This window comes from Cupressus sempervirens, chromosome 2, assembly GCF_028749045.1.
Source record: "Cupressus sempervirens isolate cs-2001-9-10 chromosome 2, ASM2874904v1, whole genome shotgun sequence".
In the NCBI taxonomy this organism is placed as follows: Eukaryota; Viridiplantae; Streptophyta; class Pinopsida; order Cupressales; family Cupressaceae; genus Cupressus; species Cupressus sempervirens.
In genome coordinates, this window is record NC_143119.1 from 510532646 (window position 1) to 510558361 (window position 25716).

Below are 25716 nucleotides of genomic sequence, written 5' to 3' on the forward strand. Positions count from 1 at the left end.
CTCCTGGGTTTCAGAACATGCCAACAAAGAAGATATTGTGATCAAGTCAATAACATTATAAGTGAATGAATTGCTGTAAAACATAGCACCTGACCATGATTTTTGAATGTGTGCCATGCTCAAGGAGCTTCCTAGAGTATTGAAATGCTCAATGGGGAAAATGACACAATAAATTATAACATAGTATTACATCCTCTTAAAAGCCTAACGTAGCCTGCATTATTAGTAAAAGAACATGTGGACATATGTTATTCATTTCAAAAACAACAGGACTTGATTCCAGAGGTCCACTCAGAAGATGGGTAGAAAGGGCAAATAAAACTTGTATTTGATGGGTAAATTCGGACATGTCCCAGAAACATATCCCCCATCCTGCAACAATTACACATGATCCTAAATTAGTGTGGTTGAATAAGAACTCATGCATACTAAATTTGAAATCTCTTCTGTTCTTTTTGCTCAAATGAAGGAAAACCACTAAACAATGACAAGGAGAAAAAGTAAAAGTAAAAAATTCCCATGTCTGTTTCCAGAATATAATGCTAACATACTACTCACCTATTTTTCATGGTGGAGAATTATATAAAATTATAAATCATTTAAAGGAAAACATCTGCTCACAAATGATTTCAAAGTGAACCTGGATGTCTTAAAGAAGGTATAAATAAAGTCATTGCAAAATTATTTAAATGAAGAAAAATGGCTTAAATTAAGCACGTCAGTTACCTGCAAGTCAAAAATCAAATCCAAGTGACTGTTGCCATCATGTCTGCTTTGTGTCATGGAGAAATCCTTACTTGATCTTTCCTGCAAACTACTTTCACTAGAATCACTGCCATTCATTTGTAGGAAAACACCATCATCCTCCAAAGCGGAATAGCTGCTATCAGCTCCTAATAAGACACATGAATCTAGATATCCTCCATTCTGCAGAATGCATTCATAAGTTGCACGTCAGAATAGGAAAATAAAAGAAATACAGTGAATCTAGAGGCTCTGAAGATATCTCTCAAAAAATTCTGTATAAAAATATGAGCTTGAGAAAAATTAAACAAATGCAAAACAACTATCAAATGCTTCTTTCAAAGGTTTCTAACCTGTATAATCACATTCTTGAATTGAAGTTTTTTGCCACTTCCTATGAACACACATGCTTCCTTAGAAGGCTCGGCCAATTCCACTCCAACTCTATTTGCCAGCCGAAGGCGTCCCCCTCTTCCATCATAAATGAAAGAATCATATCTCCCATCATCTACAACTAGTGGATGGATGGGGGAAATAGTCTCTTCATCGTGACATTGAAAATAAATTGCTTGATCAAGAATGATAGCATTGCTTATATCAATGGTATTTTCAGCATTCGTATCTGATATAACACTCAGAATAGAAGGTACAAAGAATTCAGTAACAGCAAGTAAGAAATCAAGTGCAACTAGTAACTGTGGTCTTTGAATACAGACTGAAATTTTTTGTGATGATCGATTAAGTTTGACATCAAGAATAAGCATTGTTATAACAGGTTTCCAATCATAACCCTGCAAAAGAGGCTCATTTCCATGATCCTCCATCTTCTGTATATTTGTATGAACCCAGTCAAGAGGAGCATACTCTATGTTATCTGATTTTCCTATTGCGCGCCTGAATTCCTCTCGAGTACCTTGACGATCATCAAATATATTAAAACTTTTCAGTGTTGCCATAATTATGCTTTCTTCCTCTGAGTTTGATTTAAAAAGCACCCAGCCACCACTGATCTGCAATATAATATCATTTTACACCAATAATATTAATCATTTACAACTGCATAAAGAGGTCATCTCATACAAGACATGATTTCTGAGAATTAGATCATAAGAATACCTGCATGGTAGCAAGTGGAGAATCCCTTGATCTTCCAGTATGCAAGCTTAGCTCAACCTGATTAATATCAACAATAACTTGCATGGTTGTCCAAGCCTCCCCCACTGGTGGTTCCTCTCTTCCAATAGCTGGAACCTCTCTAACCTCCTGTTCTATTTCAGCATCTGAAGCATTTTCCATTACAGTATCTAAGGAAGGGGGGATGTTTGGAGTTTCAGAAATGTTGGTCAATGCACATTCTGTTATAATCTGGTACTCCTTGTCGGACATGGTCACATTAAGATTTTCTATCTGCAAAGATTAACGTTGTAGAACAAAACTTATATTATATTAATGATCTAAGGCATTTTACCAAACAACTACAAGAAAATTGATCTAAGAAGGTTTTACAAAAGATAATTTACCCTATTATGCACCAAAGGAAAAGTTTTTCAGCTACATACTAATTTTTCAATATTATAGCATACCTTCACAATTGCCTCAATGCTTGGAATTTGATGCCACAAATCTCGAAGTGATCTCCTTATAATAAGAGAAAATCCATTCACATCTTCTATAATTCTTTCCCCAAGATTGCCACTCACACCAACAGCCAGGTTCACGTCTCGTACCTGCATGGCTCATCCAGTGAGAGTTTCCTATAAAATATGTTTAGTTAAAAGTATCAACTACAGATTCACCTGCTGGCTAAACTGTACAAGCATTACCTTACATTTAGCTTCTTACTTCTTAAAAGATAAATAGATAAAGTAATGGAGATAAAAAATTTAAAGATTTGAAATTGTATCAATGGTCTTTATCACTTGTTCAACATTAGAATAGGAAATGGAAGAAAGAGAGAAAAAAATATAAACGCCAATCAATTGATGAAGTGTCCAAAGTGATCCCAAAGCATAGTCAATTACAATTCAGAGGAACCAAGGTAAGAGGTTGTAGCCTATCATGTGACTAAGAGACAAGGCATACAAAAAAATCGAATTAAAAAAACATATTTTCAATCCTCCACTCCTTTGATGATGGCCAGATGTATTTGATCTGACTTTTTTGTAAGGAAACTTGCAAAAAAGAATATAACCGTTTCCACATAACCCATAATAGATCTGAAATAAATACGGAATTAAAATCCACATGTAAGAGAATAGACAACATACCCACAAAAATTGTGACACAAGATATACCTTAGGAAACCCTCATTGAGGGATAAACCCAGCCTCCAAAAGCATCCATCACCATATATTATTCAGCAAAAATACCATTGCAATACAACCATGGAAGTCTTCAAAGCCATAGCCACAACCAAGCAATCCATGTAAACAAGCATGAATCCACACATCCCATGTCATGCTTCCAACCTTCACAAATGCTCCCTTGGCTAACCTGTCAAGCCTTGTCCCGCTCAACTCTTGCCCTTTTACCCTTCTATCTTCTCACCTTACACAACAACCACCCTTGTGGCTGCTTATATAGTAGCAAGTCCCACAAAACCACCAAGTGGTATTACATAAACCATGTGCTACCTAACCCATTGACCCCACATTTAATATTGGAAATTAAATTTTCCCCAATATTAAATAATTACATGAAATATTATCACAATGTTACAACACAATTCATTAAGTATATCCCATGGGAATCTTTACATGTTGCACGTACATCTAGGTGTTCTAGATACAACATTACATAATAAAATAAAATAATACAATAAAAAAGTATTTCGCAATGTGTGCAACACCCATTATCTCAACATTTCTGACCCTTCCATCATCTCCAATTTTATTGATGCCCATATATATTTTATATCTCCTATCTTTCCATCCGATTGGAATAAGCCTAATTCTGTATTCAATTTATGTCTTCATATTCCATTGATAACTTCCTCCAAACTCACTCTATAGTCTAAATCTACCAAATGGGTTTTCCCATATTAAATGTATCTTACGGTGACCTCTTCGATATAGTATATCATTTCCTATCCTTCCATATCTAGGCACATTCGAATCTACCTACCTTATTCTTTCAACCATTATATTTCCCATTTTTATATTTGTAAGAGACAAGTGATGTGTCTCTTGTCTTGAATCAAGAGCCCACTCCTTTTTAAATATGCTTCTTCAAATTATTAATTACCTTTGACATATGAATGGGAATTAATATAAGAATTGGTAGTAATATAGTTGCTGCTTTTAGCTATGGCAGTTCAGAACAACATATATTTAGGGATTAATATTACTATTAAAACATATATAATTATAACATTAAAAAACGTTATTATTGAATATTATATTATTCTATCGCGGATATTGCCTCCTAAATGAGAAACTGGGCATCGCAGATATTACCCTTCACAGAGTTTCGATAGATTATGACAACATTCTTTCCCTTTGATTTTTTATCTTCAGCTGATCATCTTTGGGTTCTAAGAGCTAGAGGAAATTGTTCCCACCACCCACAAAGATTTTTCTTGATGAGCATATCTCACCAAATAACAATATGCAGAATTACAACACTCACAAGAACTTGTTGCAGCAGCAAGATGCAATGGCAAATGGGAAGTCATTAGAAACCTGAAAGCAATCATTAGAGACTCCTTCCCTCGTAGGTGGAAATCCTGATTGATTGGCGTTGCTCAATGACAGTCACAGTCGGAATGTAATGGTGGTTCCTTACACGTCAGCTTCTAGAAAGGTAACGAGGCACTTTGGTCTATGCAGGTATACTTCATGATAGTCTTGGTTTGGCTGACCTCTGCATTACGGAGAATCATGGGAGCTCTACTCGTCCTCTTCTAAGTGTCATCAGCTTTCGTAATGCCCCCTTTCTAGCTCACCATAATTGGTAGTTTGAATTAGCCTGCTAGTGGTCCTCGCAGGTTAAGTCAGTTGGGTAGAGGTACTTCAGCTTCTAGAATGGTAACGAGGCACTTTGGTCTATGCAGGTTTACTTCATGATAGTCTTGGTTTGGCTGACCTTTGCATTACGGAGACTTGTGAGAGCTCTACTCGTCCTCTTCTAAGTGTCATCAGCTTTCGTAGTGCCCCCTTTTTAGCTCACCATAGTTGCTGGTTTGAATTAGCCTACTACTGGTCCTTGCAGGCTAAGTCAGTTGGGTAAAGGGTCTCAGTCAACAAAACTTGAGGCCAATTCTCAATCAAAGTGTTGGAGTGTCTAGGATCGCTCTTTGTTTTGATTAGTTCGGCACACTCACAAGTCAAGATTCTATGTTTACCAAGGCATCTATATTGATTAGTAGTACTTTTTGATTTGGTATCATTGAAGAAGCTTTCAATGAGAGACTTACTACTTATAGTAAGTCAATGTTGATTTGTTACCTTTGTTAGAGGTGACATTTACACGTATAGGTCGATATTATTATTTATTTCATTATTTTATTAATTTCGCTCTCATATTTATTAATTAATTTAATGTCCTTTATTATTGTATTTAACTCCTTGGACAAATTAATTAATTAATTATTACATTGAAATTGGTGACATCACAGAGAAGTAGAAAATCGTACTTGGAGGGAGAGCAAGCTAGGTCATGCAGTGAGTGTAGAGGGTACTGCCATATGTCTGGCTTGCCTTTGGCACCCAACTTTTACAAAAATTTAAATCAAGTTACATGAAGAGTTTTGCTGAATTTACTCATGCCTTACAACGCCTTTGTTGATCATGCTTTTGGGAAGCTATATATTTTTTTTGGGGCAACATTGCAAGGAGTTGTTGAACTTAAATTCTAAAGTGCATAGTTCAAGGTTCAGAGTTAAGAGTTTGAAAGTTAAATGTTCAAAATCGGAGTCTTAGAGTTACAGTTCAAAACTTTTAAGTTTGAAGTTGCAAGTAGCCCAATGGTTCAATTTTCATGGTTTAGATAGTTGACAATCATCATGGTTCAAAAGTTCAGGTTCATAGATTGGCATATGTTGAACTTGAACCATTGTACTTACTGTGGTTCGAAGTTCAAGGTTCATTGTCTGTGGAACCATAAAGCCAAAGCAATCAGTAAAAGGGAGATGATAGTGATAAAAGATTTTTGGGAAAAATTCGCAACATTGAACTTGAACCTTGAACTGGGAAGTTCAAAGTTCAAGGTTCAAAATGACAGTCAAGTTCAATAAGACAATCAAATCTGTATATATATTTGCCAATCGAAAGGCATCCAAAATAGGTGTTTGGAAATTTGAATCTAAGGACAGCCCACCTAATATTTTGGCCTCAAGTGCCCCAAATTTAATTTTATAGCCATACGTGCTCATAGGATATTATTTTAGTATTTTATTAGTGCAGCAATATGGTTAGCAGGGTCAATTTACAAAGGAAGTACCATGATTTGGTGAGTTGTTGAACTTAAATTCCGAAGTGCATAGTTCAAGGTTCAGAGTTCAAAGTTCAAAATCAGAGAATTAGAGTTACAATTCAAAACTTCAAATTCGAAGTTGCAAGAAGCCCAATGGTTCAATTTTCATGGTGTAGACAGTTGACAATAGTCATGGTTCAAAAGTTCAGGTTCACAGGTTGGCATATGTTGAACATGAACCATTGTACATACTTTGGTTTGAAGTTCAAGGTCCATTGTGCATGGAAACATAAAGCCAAAGCAATCAATAAAAGGGAGATGAAAAAGTACTTTTGGGAAAATTAACGTAGCATTGAACTTGAACCTTGAACTGCAAAGTTCAAAGTTCAAGGTTAATAATGATAGACAGGTTCAATATGACAGTCAAATCTGCATATATATTTGTCAATCCAAAAATGCATGCAAAAAAAGTGTTTTGAAATTTGAATCTAAGAACAACCCACCTATTATTTTGGCCTCAAATGCCCCCAGATTTAATTTTTATGGTCATACGAGCTTGTAGGATACATTATTTTAACATTATATCAATGCATCAATATGGTTAACAAGGTCAATAAACAAAGTAAGTACCATGATTCGGTAAGCTGTTCAGAAATGGTTAAAAACCCATCTACAATTTTAAAAATAACAAATGCCTGCAAATTTTCATGACTCTAGGATGCTCGGTTAACTCATGGTAAATTTATTAAAAAGAAAGCAAGTACCATGATTTGGTGAACTGTTCAGAAATGGTTAAAAACCCATCTACAATTTTAAAAATAATAAATGCCTGCAAATTTTCAGGACTCTAGGATGCTCAGTTAACTCATGGTAAAATTATTAAAAAGAGTTTGCAGAAGAAATTAGTTATTTTCCACTCTTTTAAATGCAGCAATTTTAAAACATTTTAGTAATGTTTTAAATCTGCATTAGAGAAACATTTTAGTAATGTTTTAACCAGCTTGGACGGTAGCAAATTCACAGTAACGTGGGATGGTTATTTCTATATCTTTTAATTCCAATAATCAGTTAACAAACTGGGAAGTTACAGCATGCTATTTATGGCAGAAATTTGAAGAAAGAAGGGTTCTTTTTCTGAATAAGTCAATTGGCTACAAGGGGGGAAGGAGAATATATTTTTGATTATCATTGAGAGGGAAATAAGGGGAATTTATTTTATATTTTTTGCATCTTGATTGTAATGTCAGGGCTCAAAATGGGCTCAAGATGATCATGTGGTCATTTTGTCATATTCAGAAATAAAGAGGAGTTTATGTCACAGCTCAGTTGGTCTGTATATTTATTTTTCTGATTGGGATTAATCGTCTGGTCATCTTTTTCATGTTTCTGCATATCATCCTCTATTGTTGTATCAAGTATATGTTGTATGTAAATCGGGTGGTATATATATTCATGTTTTGCAGAATGAGATGTTTAATTTCTTTTATTTTTTCTGTAATGTGAAAGACAGGATAAGTGGTCTTGAAACAGTTTGTTTGTCTTTCTCTAATTTTTCAGTTTGTAAATCCAATAATTGCATTTACTTCATGTTGATGGGTAGATGTTAGTTGCCTTAGTGCCTTGAGGTTAAAGACATAACATATATTAAATTCACTGGATATCATTCAAGCGGGAGTTGTACCTCTCAATTCAGAGGAAAGCTATCAATTTCATGATAGCCTTTCCAGCTTCTTCTCAAATTTGTTGTTCTATTTGGGCATTTCGGGTCATTATCTATCATTCTTTTAGAAGGACAAATCTGTTTACCAACAATACAAGTAAGAGGGGGTAGTGGGTATGATGCTAATGGGTTACATCTTTAATATGCAAGACCTTAGTGTCCCTATTTTTGGTAGCATCAAAATTTAAGGGATTAGTCTATTATTGTGATCCTTATAGGCCAATTATAGTGGATAGACGGTCTTTTGAGGAAGAGGCTTGGTTATGGGAGGGTCTTGTCTTCTTCACAATTTAGTATGTTCCAATTTGGTCATCGTTTGACTCAGATTGGACTTGGTCTGGGCTTAGTTTCATCCACCTAATATTTATGTAAAGTCTAGTGATGGTTGAGGGACCCTTTCCATTTCAAGAAAGTGCATTTGGTCACATGGGGAAATAATAGGTCTGACTCTTGTTTCAAACAACAAAGTTAAGGGATAAGTATTTTGAGAGTTATTATTATTTTAGAAGCCAAATTATTATTAGATCATTCAATGGCTTATTATAGAGTTATAATTTAACTTTATAATTTCACTTGAGGGTTGAGTCATCATTGGAAGGGATCATTTATTTGATTAATTCATGGCAGCCCATGTCAAGGAATTACTTAAAGTTTCAGAGTAAATGATTATCATTTTATATTATTACAAATTCATATATGCAACCAAAAGAAAAGTTTACTGCCGGATGGTGTCTTGAAGAAGATTTTGGCTTTAATTGTTATAAAAGCAAGCCTCTACATCTGATTTATGGATTTCTTATCATTTGCATTTTACAACTTTGTGAATTTCATGAGGGTTTCAACATTGGCTGAAGAAGAGAACTGATTACTCCATTTGTTGGCAATTAGAGCTATTGCAATACACAGGAATTGTGTTTCTGAATTTGAGAATTAATTTTGCATTTGGGCTTTGATAATTTGGTGTTGAGGTATACAAAACTATTCTTCAATCTTCTACAATTTACATCAAGATGGGTTACTGATTTGGACACCTTTCTTTGGCCTTCAATTCTGTTCAAAATACTGTTGCTTTGAAGGTGTTTGTTGGCTGCAACCAAGTGTTTAGACCTGCATTTGAATTCCTTGCTTGATCTGCCTGTTTGAGAGGGTAAAGTGGGGTATTTCTGGAGCAGTATTTTCAATATCTACAGCTGCATTTGTTTGTTGAAGAAATTTTTTGTTGCTGATATTCTTCCTTTCAGAGGGTTTCAACTTTCAAGGCATGTTTTACCTATAACTTTAATTTTTATGGGTATTGTTAAAACTTAATTTAGCTAATAGGGGATATTTTATCAACTAGATTGTTGATATTTTGTGAAAATACAAGTATCAAAGTTGACATAAAAATCTGGAATTTTCAATTGTATAATCGTTATGTAATATCCAAATTTTGAGTTGAAATTATTATTGCAATGTCTTCTATTTTTCTTCCATATTGTTGTATCAAAAATTGTAAAACCTTAGAAACAAAAAACAAAAATCAATTCTTCAGCACAGAATATTTGAGAGTCAACAGGGTTCATTACAAAGCCCAACCGACAATATGAGTATTGAACATTGGATATTATTAATATGCCTCAAGCACTAAATAATCGATACACGCAAAAAAGATGGACAAATTAATAGAGACTTCAATTGCCAACAATGATGGCGCTCCAAATATGCTAGATCCGAAGCAAAGTACAATGAATGGAACAAGGTGAGGGTTGAATCCCACCAAAACTGGAATAGCCAAGTAGGAAAGATCTTTCACTTCTGAAATGGTGAACAAAAGTGAACTCCAGCAGGAATTTGTTGCACAACAAAATAATCCAAATCGCATACCTACAACAACTAACCCGACGAACATATATACCTTGTTAGAGGAAAACTATTAAGGGAGAAAGAACTAGCCAACACATGACACGGCAAAAACCTATGCCTTCAAAAAAACTAAAGATGGGCCCGAGATATACATAAATCAACTAGGACCCCAAATTAAGATATTATTTTATTTTTATTTAATAACGGGACTATTACAATTTGATGTACCAAATCAAAATATTTAAACATAGAAAAATTGCAACACTAACCAAAACCATTGAGCATTAACATAGTAACATTCAAAAAAAAAAAATTGAATAGAAATTCAAGTACCCATCCCGACTACGGCATGCTTTCAGAATGATGGAGGTGTGTGTACTTGGGTACTCCAAGTACCTGGTGTAGGAACATCTCAGTGACAGGTACTTCAAGATTTTGGAGGCGGGGGTATGAGTCCCCATTTTTAATTGCAATTTTCTATATTGATGGTACATTTGATCAACTTTTTTAAGAAAGTATTTAGAATAACCAGACAATTGTATTTTTTCTTAGTTAAAAAGAGGATTATGATTTTATCTGAACTATAATAAAATCATCATTTGCATGGTAACAAGCATTGTTCTTCTAAATAAAAATTAAGGCTATAAATCTGAAGATATGAAATAGATGTATGGAAAAATGGAGCATATGCAGATACATGAAGTATACACATTGATGCATGTAGACACAAAGCATGATGGAGTATACACATAATACACACTACTAGATTCACTCTTAAAGGCATCTGTAAATTGCTCAGCCCAACTAAGCCTTTCACAGCATGCCACTATGACAACTCACCTCTTGGCCATCTTACATTTTCCTTAGGATATCGTACTAGCATGGTTGAAGTCAATTGCTAAATTGAGTCTAATAAGTCACAAAGACATTCATAGTTTTGTTGCATTCGAGGTAGATTATATTTGTAAACCCTTTGCCTTTGCAATTTGTTTGGTTAAAAAAGTTGAAAGTAGATGATATCCATCAAATGAATGGCATAAGCCCCTTGTGAAACCCAACATTTCACATCATTACAACTGAGTTAAATCCACAATAAGGACTCCTAAGAATCTCTTATTTAATCACACAAACTATATGCATTGTTAAGCTTATGAACTTCCTTATTCGAGAGAGGATTCGATATTTGGTGGTCATCCTAGAACATTAAGTGTTTCATCTTGCCTATTGTAGTGGCATAAAACTCACATTCATCAATATCCTTGATAAGATTTGAGAATAATGAGAAACAAATATGTTCTCTTAGAAAAGCAATTACAAAAGATAACTCATGCATAATGTCTTCACTTTAGGGGACAGATATAATGTATAGACATTATTAATTTATACTTTTGTAAGAAAATAAGAAATTTGTCTGTTGTAAATTGAATTAAAGAAAAGTAATACCATAAAAGAACTTTCAGAAAATCTATAAGCAAATTTAAATTGAAATTTATATTAATTTTCTCAAGTGATTTAATCTGATCAATGAAATCAGAAAGTATGCTAGCATGCTACTATTAATAACAATCAAAATTGTACCTGAAGTGACAAAACCTCCATGTGAACAGCACCAACTTCATTTTTGTCTCCCCCAATCCATTTGAAAGAATTTTGTACAGAAACACTCTGTACATCTAGCTCCAAAAAGCTGCATCATGGCCAAATTCGTAAAATGTAATGGTCAGAAGAGAAAAAATCATGAATTATGGTTTTATGGTTTACAAGTATCAGTCTTCTAAACATAAGGACATATACAAGTAACATAATAGAACACCATCTAATATACCATATAAACATTAACTAATTTAAAATCAAATTCACTTACTCTTTGCTGTCTGTTCTGCGTGGCATAATTATTATAGGCTTGCTTAGAGAAAGATCTAGCCTTAAAGCAGGCGATCCTTCAATTTCCGATTTGGTGAAAGACTTTTCAGAATTCGTAACTATGTTCTTTAATTTCACAATGCTGTTTGATTCCTTCGATGTTAGACCCGTAAAGTAGCTTACAAGCTGTGTCAGCAGAAAAAACCAGACCTGTAAATATCCACTTTTGAATTTAAATAAATAGGGAGTGTATTTAACTTTAAAATGATAACCATACCTCTTGTACGAAACGATTCAAATATACAACTCGAACTTCTGATAGCTTTCCAATAAGACTGTATTCATAATCTTGATAATCTTCATCTTCAGGATTAAAGGAAAGAAATTCAAGCTGCAAGGCCAGACATAATATCCATCAGAGTTATAGAACATTCTTATTAGTTTGTCAAAAAACTTGAAAATTACACAAACGAAGGATCTAACAAAAAATTGCTTGAAAAAATAAACGCCATTAATATCACACATCTAATGAAAAACAGATAATTTTTTGAAAAACTCTCGAAGCAATACCAAATTGTAATTGATAAATATTGAACATTAAGTTGCCATTATTTGTATGCACCTCACAGAAGGCACAATTTCAATAAAAGAACCAAGGGATAATCTCATTTTTTTACAATCATCATGGTCCACTTAAAGTTGTACGTATCATACAATGAATGAACTAATATTTCCTAGTATGATAAGAAACTTCAGTACTTGCAACATAGGAGATGAAGAAGTGGTGACAAGGTTTGGAAGAAACAGGAAATACAATTTAGTTTTAAGTTATTAATATGAGTATTGTAATGTCCCCTCTTTAGTTCGACATGGCATTGATCATGGATTTGCCTATTACAGACTCTCGTAGGCAAATGGTGTGGAAAGAGAGTCAATTCTGCGGATCAGATAGTCATATCTTGCTCTTGAAGAAGTGTTAAGAGGTTATATTTTATCATTATGTGATATTGGGGCCCACATGTTATAATTTTAATTTGAGTTGCACTTTTTATTTTATAAAATTACTTTATTATAAAAAGGTGCATTATAATGAGAAATTATAAAGGATGTTTCTAGAAGTTCTAGCAACTTCTTAGAAAAGTGAATAAATAGAGGGCTGGGCCTCTCATTTGGACATGCTTGGATTGGAGAACTCTTCTACTTCTTCATTGTGAAGACATTTGTGGACTTTGGATCTGCAAATTATTCGATCTTTGGGAACGAATCACTCCCTTGGATTGGCGACTTTGAGGGTGTGAAATATCACCTGAATTGTTGCATAATTGGAGTTGGTATTCAGCCATCTCATTGGAGCTTATTGAGAATTCGATGTTAGGGTTTGTTTTTGGTTGGAATAAGGATTTCAGATTTGCCCTATCATTGGAGAAGCATTTGACAAGAGTTTGAAGACAGAATAAGTGCATTTTCAGAATTGGCAAAGCAGGGTTCGGAACCACATAATTGCTCATATCTCCTCAACCCCTTGGAGTTATTTTTTATGGTTTTACAGGGTTACTACCTAACCCTAGGCGCCCATTTTCCTTGCATTTGGGGGTCCCAAAACCCTAATATTATTTTATTTCAGCAGCCGTACAGGTACGGCCTGGTACGGCCCTGCTAGTTTGGGCAGCAGCAGCAGATTAAGGACAGTTTGGGGATGCGGTTGGAGGTCTTCATCAACGATCTGCAGCAAAACGTGGTGTTCTTCCATAGTTCTTCAAACCAAGTTCTTGCATTCTAAAATATATGTCAATTTTGGGTAAATTTGCTGTCATACAGTCATTGTAATAATCAGTCCAGAATTGGTAATAAAATAATTTCAGAATTTATTGCATTGTAATTGAAATATAGTTCAATGGCTTTATATATATTGTAATTCTGTGATTATATTCTGAAAGTATCAAATCTGAAATTACCATATTCTGAATATTGTTACTGTTACACGCCAAGTGTTTGACAAAATTCCTAAGTTCAGTTTGAGGGTTTCTGTGGCCTTTATAGAGAGGGTCATTACAAGTATTGCATTCAAATTTCAGAGAATATCTCCATATGATTCATGATTATTCTAGTCATGGCATCAAAAATAAATGGAACATCAAGGAGTGTAAAAAGACAAAGTATAGATGAATAATCCATCCAAAGAAAAGGCATATACTTTTCAGAAAAAATCTAGTGAATTAGATACATGGAAAACAACTTAAGTAATATCAGATTATATATAGATCATGAAATTTATAGGCAAGAGCATTTCAGGTTTTAAATAAACATGTTTCAATAGAAATGAAATCAGTTCATAAATTACATTTACCAACCTCTTTTATCTCACTATCTATGCAATCATATCACATGCAAGTTAGTGTATATGATCATTGAAAAAAGTTATTCAATTTTCTTTGAGCTTCAGACCTCTTGTCTTGGTACTCATCTTTTACTTCTACATTTCATCCCGAATTTTGATTTTTTTCAGATGGCACATGAGAGCAGAAAAGAAAAAAGATTAAATTATAACACACCTCAACAAATGAAGAGCCACCAGGGTTACGCATATCACAAATCCAGTAGTATGGATGGGCATAGTCAAGACTATTATCACTCACTTTGAGATTTCCTAAGGAAGCCATGATACCAACAGAGGATGGAAATACCTGCAAATAATGGAAGCAATAAACAAAATCTCAGACTTGTCTAAATTGCAACTATCAGTATTGCAATCAATAAGAAATGATGACGGGAATTCTGCTATACCTTGATATCAGTGTGCAGATTATCTTGAGATAGGATAGCAAGCTGAGTTCCATTTTCATTGTTCAGAACAATTTGGGCTTGGTGCATGCTCAGTACTAACGAGAAAACAATTCTATCTTTGCCTCTCCCCAGCAAACCTTTCACAACAGACTCCTGATCTAATTTTGCAATTGGTTCCTCTATCATATCCTTTTCACTTGGCTCATGTTTCACAATTGTTGTGAAAGCATCATCATCTTTTTCAGATGCTTTTTCTTTCATTTCTTCAATGTTTATTGCATTCATAAAATTCAATAGTGCCAGAATGGTTGGCCTGTTGCAAAAAAAAGAGAGTGTAGCTAGTGAGAGCATTACCTGCACAAGACATTTTCCATATCCAGATCAAATATTAGAATCCCAAATATGTAGATGTTGTAGTGCTACATAATGAATCAAGAAATAAAATTCAAATAAGATCTAAAGGAAGAATTCAAAACCTGTTTGTCTACATTTACATATGCTGGAGAATCGTGCTTGAAAACAATGACTTGTGCTTTAACAAAGCTATCTAACTTATCTCTTTGTTCCAAAGCATGGCCTTTTTCTTTTCCCTCTAGGCATGGCAACAACCCAGGAATCCGCTTAAAGCTTGGTAGTTCACAAGGTAGACCACCATTAGAAGTACTGTCCACATCTAAGTACTCCAAAGATGTTTCTGATGTTTGTCTGGGGGCTTCAGACTGAATCTCTTCTGAAGAATCTACCAGATCTTCTGAAGCCTCAAAAAAAAATTCATTATTGTCCAAACCTTTATCGTTCATGTCTTTTCTAACTTTTCTACCTTTCTTATTGTCTATGTACTGTGCAATAGGTTCATGGGCTTTGCTTGACTTTTCAATAAATGAGCGGGCAAGAAACTGAGCCGATGGGTGTCCCATGCTTCCAAATGCATCTTCAATTTCCAATGATCGTAGAACAGCCCCAATAGATATATCATATTCTCTCATGGAAACCTCCACCTAGATAGATAAAAGATAATCAACTAATTGCAAATCTACTAAGTTCCCAAAGAAAAATTCAAAGTGTATTGTAGGCTTTAAATGAATTGAATATGTTATAAACAAATGGCATTTTGTGATTACCTTACTACCTAAAGCCCGGAATTCTAGTAAACGGCTTTCCCTGCCAAGCAACACCATTTTCATATTTTGCTTTCCCTGCCAAGATATTTAACCAACAACAGATTTGAACATGTCATTCTATAAAAATCGTGCAGATTCAGAAGAAGTTTTTGGAAAGCAAAGTTTAATATGCCCTTACTTCATGACTGCTAAAACATGTAACCTTCAGTTCATCAAGTACTCCACTCAAGAAAATATTTTCCCTCTTAGAAGGATCAATTACTTCAATATCTTCTGTGGACTGATGAGCATCATTTTCTTGACTGACGGGAATCTCGTCAGCCATGGTAACAGCAGCAGAATCCTGAATGATAATTCCACATCATAAACTATTGAATTTATAAAGAAACAAGCTTAAACTTATCTTCAATCAGTTGTCTTCTCAAAAATCTTGTATTTATAAATAATTATTTAACCAATAATTTCTTCCTTGAAATTTTAAATAGATGGTTGCATAAATCCATATATGGGGGAAAAAGCCCCAATTCATTAGCTTGCACCTGTCATTCACTTTGTGATAGATAACACACCATTACAAACATAGCTACATAGCTTCTATCTTCACAATAGCAGCCCTTCTCCATGCGATTGCTAGAATGAGTTATTTACATGGGTAAACTTCAGCAAGTTGCATTTGATAACTTGAAGCAACATGTTAGCAATGCTCTTGATTTGTCCTTACCTAAACTGCAAAATACTTTTCAGCATACTGTGATGTCCCTTTCTGAAATGAGATTTAATAATGAATAATAATAATAAAATATAAATAGAATATGAATTAAATTAATTTTAATGAATCATCAAAAGACATGAGATGTAAAGATCTCAAACATGAAAAATAAAAGGGAGAAAAGAATTCCATTTGGAAAGGGAGAAAGAGAAAAGAAGAAAGAAGGGATCATGGAAACATAGGAACATACAATGGACGAAGATTGGAGTGCAAAGAATTGATGAAGGGTTGTGAATGCATCTCTTTCAAAAGGTGGTAGTTATATAAGTTTGTAACTCTTTCAAAGGGCATTTTAGGATGAAGGGTTGCGACTCTCTTGAAAGATTGTAACTATCACATCATGAAGATATAAATATGAAGGAAAGTCATCTATTGAAGGCATGGAAGAAGCGAGCATCATATGGAAGATATTCATTGTAAGTTATGTTCTGAGATATAATACAGTTCTGCTCTGCATAAAGGGAGAATATGAATTAAGGATTAATCAAAGAAGGAAGTAACTTCCAAAGGGGCAGCAACGATGGAGGGATATAATCCTTCCGAAAAGTGGTAATTGTGAAAGGGTGTGACCATTGTAAAGGGCTGACATGGTAAAGAGGTATGACCCTTCTTCACTAAAGATATCAAGGGGAAAGAAGGATCAATATGGAATGGATTGGAAATTTATCTCTTTTTCTAATCCATAAGAAACAAAATATTTAAGAGGAGAGAATAAAACATTCAATCAATCAGAATAAGAGATAAGTTCTGCTCTGCATAAAGGGAGCATATGAATTAAGGATTAATCGAAGAAGGAAGTAATTTCCAAAGGGGCAGCAATGATGGAGGGCTGTGATCGTTCCAAAAAGTGGTAATTGTGAAAGGGTGTGACCATTGGAAAGGGCGGACATGATAAGAGGTATGACCCTTCTTCACAAAAGATATCAAAGGGATAGAAGGATCAATATGGAATGAATTGGAAACTTATCTCTTTTTCTAATCCTTAAGAAACAATATTCAAGAGGAGAGAATAAAATAATAAGAGATAGATATCTGAATATAAGCAGCAGATCAGACTGCACTAAGGAAAAAAGTAGAATTAACATACTGATATAATGCATAATGATTTGACTGACTATGATTGGTCTCTCATTTGTTAGGAAGTAGAGCATTACACAGTGCCAATTTTATATATATATATATATATATATATACACACACATACATACATAAATACACACACATATATATAGGAGATATTAGTATACTCACAGCCTAATCCATAATCACTCGCTAGAGCCCCTTAAGAGGATAGGTTTGCGTTGTGCAGGGAAAGGAAAAGTAAATCCTCACAAGGAAGGTGAACCCAAGATGGGATATGGGTGGGGTGCTGATGCCTTGAGGGACCCTACTTGTAGATTCGTGTCCAAGCACCCTATGATAAGTAAATCACCATCCTCCTTATGGTTGATGCTTAGGAGAGTAGTGAGAATTGGGGCTTAAGTATGTTAATTGTCAAATGTATCATGATCATTCCTTGTTCCTTGATGCATTTGGGGCTTAAGTATGTTAATTTTCAAATGTATTTATAATCATTCATTGTTTCTGGATGCACAGTGATGTGTGTTAATCATTAGGATTTGGCAGATTCCTATTAGGGAAAATTACAGAGACCAAGTAAATATCCATTTCCAAGAAAAATCAGAACCCTGGTTAGGATTTTAGGGTAAATCAAGTAAATTCATAGTTTGGGATATTACACATACACAAAAAGGACAAAATTGAAGAATGGAAGAGTGGTGTGTTATTATTTGGAATTGTCATGATTGTCCTACATCTCACAACATATGACAAATTATAAGCATCCTTATCCAAACAATCACAAAAACTTCAAATGAATGGCATTTCACACAAGAAGGATATTCTATAATGGGTATTTTATACAAAAGTTTCAGCATTTGACCAATATGAAAACTTGAAAGTGATCAAACATAATTGATGAGATGGGTAAGGAAGAGTATGCCACAGAATCTGATTTGAGGCATGTACTTGAGCACTTTCAAACTTGCAAAGTTCAAGATTTGGAAGGAGAAACTAATTTCTACCCAGTTTAATTTTCTTCTGAACCATTGTCAAGCTGCTAATGGGCACATATTGAGAGTGTCCAAACTGTCAGGGTTGCAATGTATGCTAACTGCATGTGGACTATTCCCAAGTGCAGTCTATAGGATGAGTTTTCCACTACACCCTACATCTCAAGACTATCTTCTAGATCACTTTCTACATCAAAAAATTCAGATCCATGAGGGATTCAACTTCCAGTCATGAAAGGTACTATGTGGATTGCTTTGACAGCTCTACTGATAGACTATCCATGAGGGAATCAACTTCTAGTAATCATTAGTACCATTAGCCCTTTGCTCCTCTACATGGATTGCTTTGGCATCTCTATTGAAAGACTGCCAACTTCCATGTATATCTTAGACACTCCACTTCATTCAAACTAAAGCTACCAAAAGGGATGTTTCTACAAGTCACTCAGATTTCCCCTTTTGTGCCATTCAGCATTAAGCTTACTTTTCTATGCAAAAAAAAAAAATTAAGAGTGAAATATGGAATCTTATGTCATCCTCATTCTATCTAACATTATCACATGGTTTGAGGTTTTCGCTTAGCTGATTGAGGCCATGTTCTCACCAACTATGACTTGAAATCCAATTGAGTGTTCATTCCCATGAACAATGAGTTGAGATGGATCATCATATTCTTCAACAAGAACAAATTATCTTCGCGACATCCCCTAGAAGGTGAAGATTGTGGGGTTCATCATATTAAAATGTCCCATTTACTAAGAGATCCAAGAGATTAGAAATAGATACTATTTCTTCTACAAGGCTAAAGAAACATTCTCTCTACACTCTTTAGATATTTGTAACAGAAATGCCTAGCTCTTTCTTAATGGAAGGTTGTCATTGTTTGATGCAGTTCATTATAATGGTTTTCCATCCCATCTAGGACTTTTAACTCTAAACAGACCTTGGATTTCACAACTTCAGAGAGAGAGAGAGAGAGAGAGAGAGAGAGAGAGAGAGAGAGAGAGAGAGAGAGAGAGAGCAATTTGCACAACTTATAACCCAGAAATATTCCCACTTAGCAACATGCTTTTTCTTCTTCCTATTGGCATGGTTCAATCATGGCCTAAAGTAGTCAGCCCATAGTACCACCATTCATGAGCCCTCCCTTCCAAATGCAAAGTTGCATATTTAATAGTTTCAACTTCAGCAATGGGTTTGAACCAAAGTAATGAGGATCAGAATCAGATCGGAATCGGCAAGGCCGAATCAATCATGAATCAACCATGAATCAAAATTGAATTGGCTTTGAACTGGCAAATTTAAAACACCCTTGAAATTTAGAGATTTTAACACTTCAAAACTTATTTCATGCACCCCTTTATTGAATATAACTTAAACAAGCTATAACATCATCAAATAGAATCCCTAATGTCCCCAATTTTGTCGGCATCTGAGTTTTAGGGATTAACCTATTATTGTGATCCTCGTAGGCTAATTATTGTGGATAGAGGGTCTTCTGTAGCAGCGGCTTGGCTTGGGAGGGTCTTATCTTCTCCACATTTCAGTAAGCTACAGGTTGGCCTTCGTTTGGCGAAAATCGGACTTCGTTTGGGCTTAGTTTTGTGTACTTACTTTTGTGGTAAGTTGGTGTTGATCGAGATTGACCCTTTCTATTTTTGGAAAGTGCATTTGGTCACATGGAGAAATAATAGGTATGACTTCTATTTCAGACGGCATATTTAAATGATGAGTATTTTGGGAGCTATTATATTTTTAGTGGCCAAATTATTATTAATTATTAAATGGCTTATTATAAAGTTATAATTTAACTTTATAGTTTCACTTAAGTTGGGAGTTGAGTTATCATTGGAAAGTACCATTTATTAATTAGTTAAGCCAAGTCAAGTGAGAGAATTTAGAGGAAGCTTCTAATTAATGTTGTGTGGTGAAGCTTCTTGAGTGAAGTTACATTTTGGCAACAAAATGGAATTTGGAGGTTATAAATACAAGCCCATTTGTTGAGAAAAGCATGCTTGAATATTTATTTTCTTTTGTTTCCTTTGTGGGTTTTCTAAGGTTCTGATTTTCAAATCCATTGGTGAGGTATAAAGGTTTGATCTGAGGTTTTTGCTCCATTGCTGAAATATAGTGGAAATTGGTTTCTTGTGAAATATGGGATTTTCATGGTAGCTTCTCGTACTGTATTTCCTGTGGTTGAGGAGCGATTGTTGGTTGGAATAATTCAGTGTCTTCTCTTACTATATTGACTGTGGCTGAGAGGGCAATTCTATCTTGGAGAGTTTGGTAATTTATATCTCTGATTTCTGGTAATTTCTAATTTGAATTTCTCATTTGGACATTTGTGGTTTTACCGATGATAAAATCTTTATGTGATTAAAAACGGGAAGTTAATGAATAGATTCAGAATTTGTTGTGAGCCATTGTTGTTTCAGATTTAAATGTACAAATTCACATGGCAGATTTATATGCTAGTGTCTGATGTTTGTTTGAGCAATGTATAAGGCTAAGGTTAATTGAATTTGTGAACAATTGTTGCATTTTTCGATACTGTGTTTGGAATTTTAAATACCATATATTGAGTGATAAATTGGGTTGTCTACCGAGTGTTTGTTGAAATGTCAAATGTCTAGAAGCATAACCGAATAGGGTTATTACAGAATCTAACAGACATAAACAAGGAACATAAATGATAAATCCATCACATATGTAAAATATAAATTTTACTTTAAGTACATAGAAATAGGATCATAATGAGTCACGACATAGATATATAGAATTATAAATGTTCTCAAATCATAAATGTATGTAAGATGAAGATCCATGAAACATGTCAATTTGTAAACAAAATGAAAAGACAAGTCTATCTGCTCTAGCTCTAACTCAAGTCTATCTCTCACTCTTCCTCTCTTTTGGTCATATTCAACAAATACAAGGCCTTTTAGAGTTATAAGAAAGAGAAATGTGAAAAACAATCATTAAAAAAGTCGTATTTTTTAATGTTTTTAAGTAGCCCAATTGGGCTGCCCAATTTTTCCAACTAATTCATGGCAACTCGTGATTCATTGTTATTCATGCCAAGAAATCATTGATTCGATTCATTGATTCAGAAAAAATTGCCTAGCTTGAATCGAACCGCCAAATCGCATGAATCACCACGATTCTTGTTACTGTGGTTTGAACTGAAAGAAAGTATCTGATTTTCGTACCCAAGACCTAGCTGTGATCTTCCCCAAGCCATTAAAAAATGGTATGGTGACCTTGCCAGCTTTCCTCTACAAATCTTGGTTTTGAAATTTACCACCACCTCCTCTTTGTGGCCTATTTTTTTTTTCTCTAAAAGCTATCTACTATGGAAGAGGCATCTTGACCTAAGGCTTGCCAATTGGTCCAAACTTGTCAGTGGAATTCTTTATCTGTTTGTTCACTTTCAGCTGGTGGATTGTCTGCATTAGCAACTATGGCCATTAATCGTCTAGAAATCACTATTAACACAAGATTTAGGCTGCTCATTTCCATTAATGGTTGATCCATGTCCATGTTTCCATTGCTAATGTTTTGAAAAACATTTCTTTAATTGTCATTTTGTTGTACCAACTGATTTAACATATGTGCCATCTACTAGTGGGACTCTATCAACATGTTCATCATTTCCATTTGTGTTCCATCCAACTCCCCTACTACTTTCTCAATACCATTGTTATTGTGAGCATCTCCGTCCATTACTCCTACAAAAAGAATCAGATTGTCCAACTTCTAGTTGCTAGTCTAGGTAAGGATTTGACTTATTCCTCTAGAGGTAGTAATGGTGAGTTGATTCATGCAAATCAATCCACAAGTTACAATAACTTTGTCAGAGCTTTAATACCGCTTAAATAACATACCTTGTTTTTTGTTCTTTGGAGACTACTTGCATGTTCTTAGATTTTCAAATGGAAAGAAATAATAGACATTCATGCTCAGGGAGTACAGTTTGTTAAAGAATGGAAGAACACTCATTGCACATAGATGGAAAAGCTTGTTTGAGTAGTAGTATTAAATGTCTTAAATTTTAACACGCCCATGAAGATTAAATTAGGCTTCAAATACCATAGCATTAAATGACTATAATTATGATCCAAAAATAAATCACAAGCTCAAAAGTTCCTGGCCTTAATGAGTCCACAATTCCCTCTAGACAACCTTATATAGTTCAGACCAAACAAAAATAGATTTGGATGTATCGCCTCATGTACAACAATAAGAAACACCACCTTGTATTCAGCAAATCTCACAACTTGCAATGCATTTAGATTCACCAAGGACATTGATTCGATATGTATCCAACTAATTGTGTCTCTCGACCTTTCTTAGAATAGGTTAACTCTGTTGGTTTAATATTTTGTGACTGACAATTTGTTCAAATTCAAACACAAAATAGCTAGACCAGCCACAACGTATGAGACAAAGTCTCTCCTACATTAGAGGGAAGGGGCCCCCTTCTCACCATTCCTTTGATCAACTCAAGGTAAGCAAGAAGTTGAAAGATTTTGTAAGGAGATGTTACCATAATTCTTTCCTATTATCTTTTAGGAAAGAATTCACTTATCCCTAGAGCTAGTAATGGGCAAGATGAAATCTCTAACTACACTTCTATCTAATAACTGGAAACTGTGATATTGATAAATGTAATGTCTTCAATTTTGTCGACATGTGAGTTTTAGGGATTAGCCTATTATTGTGATCCTCATAGGCTAATTATTGTGGATAGAGGGTCTTCTATGGCAGAGGCTTGGCTTGGGAGGGTCTTATCTTCTCCACATTTCAATAAGCTATAAGTTGGCTTTCATTTGGTTTAGATCAGACTTTGTTTGGGCTTAGTTTTGTGTATTTATTATTTGTGGTAGGTTGGTGTTGGTCGAGATTGACCCTTTCTATTTTTGGAAAGTGCATTTGGTCACATGGAGAAATAATAGGTATGACTCCTGTTTCAGACAACATATTTAAATGATGAGTATTTTGGGAGTTATTATATTTTTAGTGGCCAAATTATTATTAATTATTAAATGGCTTATTATAAAGTTATAATTTAACTTAATAATTTCACTTAAGTTGAGAATTGAGTTATCATTGAGAATTTAACTTAATAATTTCACTTATTTATTAATTAGTTAAGCCAAGTCAAGTGAGAGAATTTAGAGGAAGCTTCTAATTAATGTTGTGTGGTGAAGCTTCTTGAGTGAAGTCACATTTTAGAAACAAAAGGGAATTTGGAGGTTATAAATACAAGCTCATTTGTTGAGAAAAGCACGCTTGAATATATATTTGCTTTTGTTGCCTTTGTAGCTTTTTCTTGAGTTCTAAATTGTAAGACCTTGCTAAAGTATAAGGGTTTCTAATGTTTCTAAAGATTGTTTGAAGTAACTGTTGACGTATAGTGGTTTCACTGGTTATATCTCCTATTTGTGATTATTTGTGTCTAGGAGATTGGAATTATATTTATGAGGAATTGTCTTGCAATTTTGTTGCTGAGGTAAAGCAAATTGCCTTGCTTCTCTACTGTTCTTATCTGTATCTAAGAAGTTTATGGGAGCTGGAGAATAATCTTGAAAATATTTATTTTCTTCTTGAATTATTGAACTGAGGGTTTGTAATTTCTGTGAATTTGCTGGAAGCAATATTGCAAATTTTTTCTGCTGTATGACAATTTTCCTAATCTCCTACTATATTTCACCATTTCTGGAGGAGAGGTTTATTTTTTGAGATTAATAGCTGGTGAATTATATTACTAGAGCTGCAATTTAATTTGGAGAACAAGTTTGCATTACCTAAGTTTGTCGTTAAAAGCCAGTGGCAGCGATTCATGATTGGAAGCTATATTCTATAAAAGAACAGCCTCATTGCTTGCAAATTGTGGTCTGCAGGAGGGAATTCGTGTCAGCATCAGCAACTGGAATTGTTTGACATCCATTGATATCATTGTGTGGGTCTGAAACTCAGCCGCAACACACCACATACCCAGCATTTGCATCAAGGGTTCCCGAATTGGTTCAGTCCTGCCATTTCTGTTATACAGTGGAGCCATGTTTCTAATCAATAGAAAAATTAAGGTAATAGCAACTATGGTTGGCTGGGTCAATGTCTGAATTGGACACTTGCATCTTCAATCTGGAGTCATCGTCTTCCTTACAGCTCATACCAGGAGCATTCAAATTGCAATCAGGTTTTGGGTTGCTGACAATTATTTTAAATCTTAAAGACATTGCTAAAATTGTTATTTCATTTCAAGTAAATAAATTTTGGAAGTGTGTTATTCTGCAATATTTCTACTTGTGTGCCATTTATTTCTGAAAAAGAATTTCAAAGTATATATTCTATAAAAATCAGAAAAATCATCAAACATACAAAATATCAATTTGTGCATCTGTATAACAATTTGGGCCAGGTTGGGGTTTTTACAATAAGCCAACACCAATTGAAAGGTTGATCGAAAGCGTATTGGTCAGCTCTAGGTCATGTTTTAATCTATTGTATAAGAATAACCTCTACCATTAGAGCGCAAAGACTTCCAGAAGTAGGGAATTCTAACTCTTTTTGGTGAATTTGAAATGGTAATACAAGTTATAGTCAAAGATTTTAGTCTATGTATCACCACAACCGCTCGCAATCAAAGCTTCAGCTCTGTTTAACATACAAGGTAAAACGATAATTAACACATGCAATATAGCACGGTATAACGCAAAACAAATACTTTATTCATATAAGCAATATGTTTATTACAATAACTCCAATGATGATTCAAAGTCCATTCCAGATGGTGTACATATACCTATCCAAAAGGGTGACTCAACCATCATGCGCCCGTTCGGATACTATTCTACCCGTCAGCTACAATATAGAATTTACCGACAACATCATCCCCCCCAAAGAAATGTTGTCTCCGAACAACAATTACAAAATATCCGAAACAGATTAACAAAACAAAATACATTAACTGACTAACTATAACAAGATAGATTTGTCTCTATCACACCACTTTCACATTCATCCCGTGCTTGCACCAAAATGGTCTCCAGAACACGTTGCATCTGTAACCTCCGTTAACATAATACTATCACCTTAGCCACACTGACCTTGATAGCCACCTGTGCTGCCTTCTCTGCTTCAACTCCTGGGTACACTAAGCCAAGTGTCACTCTACTACCTCCAACTGGATGATCGGCTCCTCCCAAGCTCTCTATGCATCCACCAAGACAACCTCACGTACAACACCTACTCCGAGTGCCTCAAAGCGTAGCATCCTTCTCAAAAGGCTTGCTCCAGTGCTCTCTCCACCTTTGGCATGCAGACACTCCATGTCTACAATAGCTGCAGGTCTCATCAACTAGTCACACTTTCCATGCCTGATAA

At 34.7% G+C, this 25716-nt stretch overlaps 1 protein-coding gene across 2 annotated transcripts in view; it reads right to left on the reverse strand.

Annotated features, from left to right (window-relative positions):
- LOC149573218 (pleckstrin homology (PH) domain-containing protein) overlaps positions 1-25716 on the reverse strand; it is a 380091-nt gene that overhangs the window by 181202 nt on the left and 173173 nt on the right. For both annotated transcript variants that reach the window (XM_089814397.1, XM_089814396.1), the window contains exons 22-33: positions 15665-15829; positions 15487-15561; positions 14842-15363; positions 14366-14719; positions 14134-14265; positions 11859-11972; positions 11583-11767; positions 11297-11405; positions 2328-2471; positions 1861-2151; positions 1098-1754; positions 727-927 (exon numbers count right to left, since the gene is read on the reverse strand). In XM_089814397.1, coding sequence (XP_089670523.1) covers positions 727-927; positions 1098-1754; positions 1861-2151; positions 2328-2471; positions 11297-11405; positions 11583-11767; positions 11859-11972; positions 14134-14265; positions 14366-14719; positions 14842-15363; positions 15487-15561; positions 15665-15829 — 2949 coding nt within the window. The remainder of the gene's footprint in view (positions 1-726; positions 928-1097; positions 1755-1860; positions 2152-2327; positions 2472-11296; positions 11406-11582; positions 11768-11858; positions 11973-14133; positions 14266-14365; positions 14720-14841; positions 15364-15486; positions 15562-15664; positions 15830-25716) is intronic.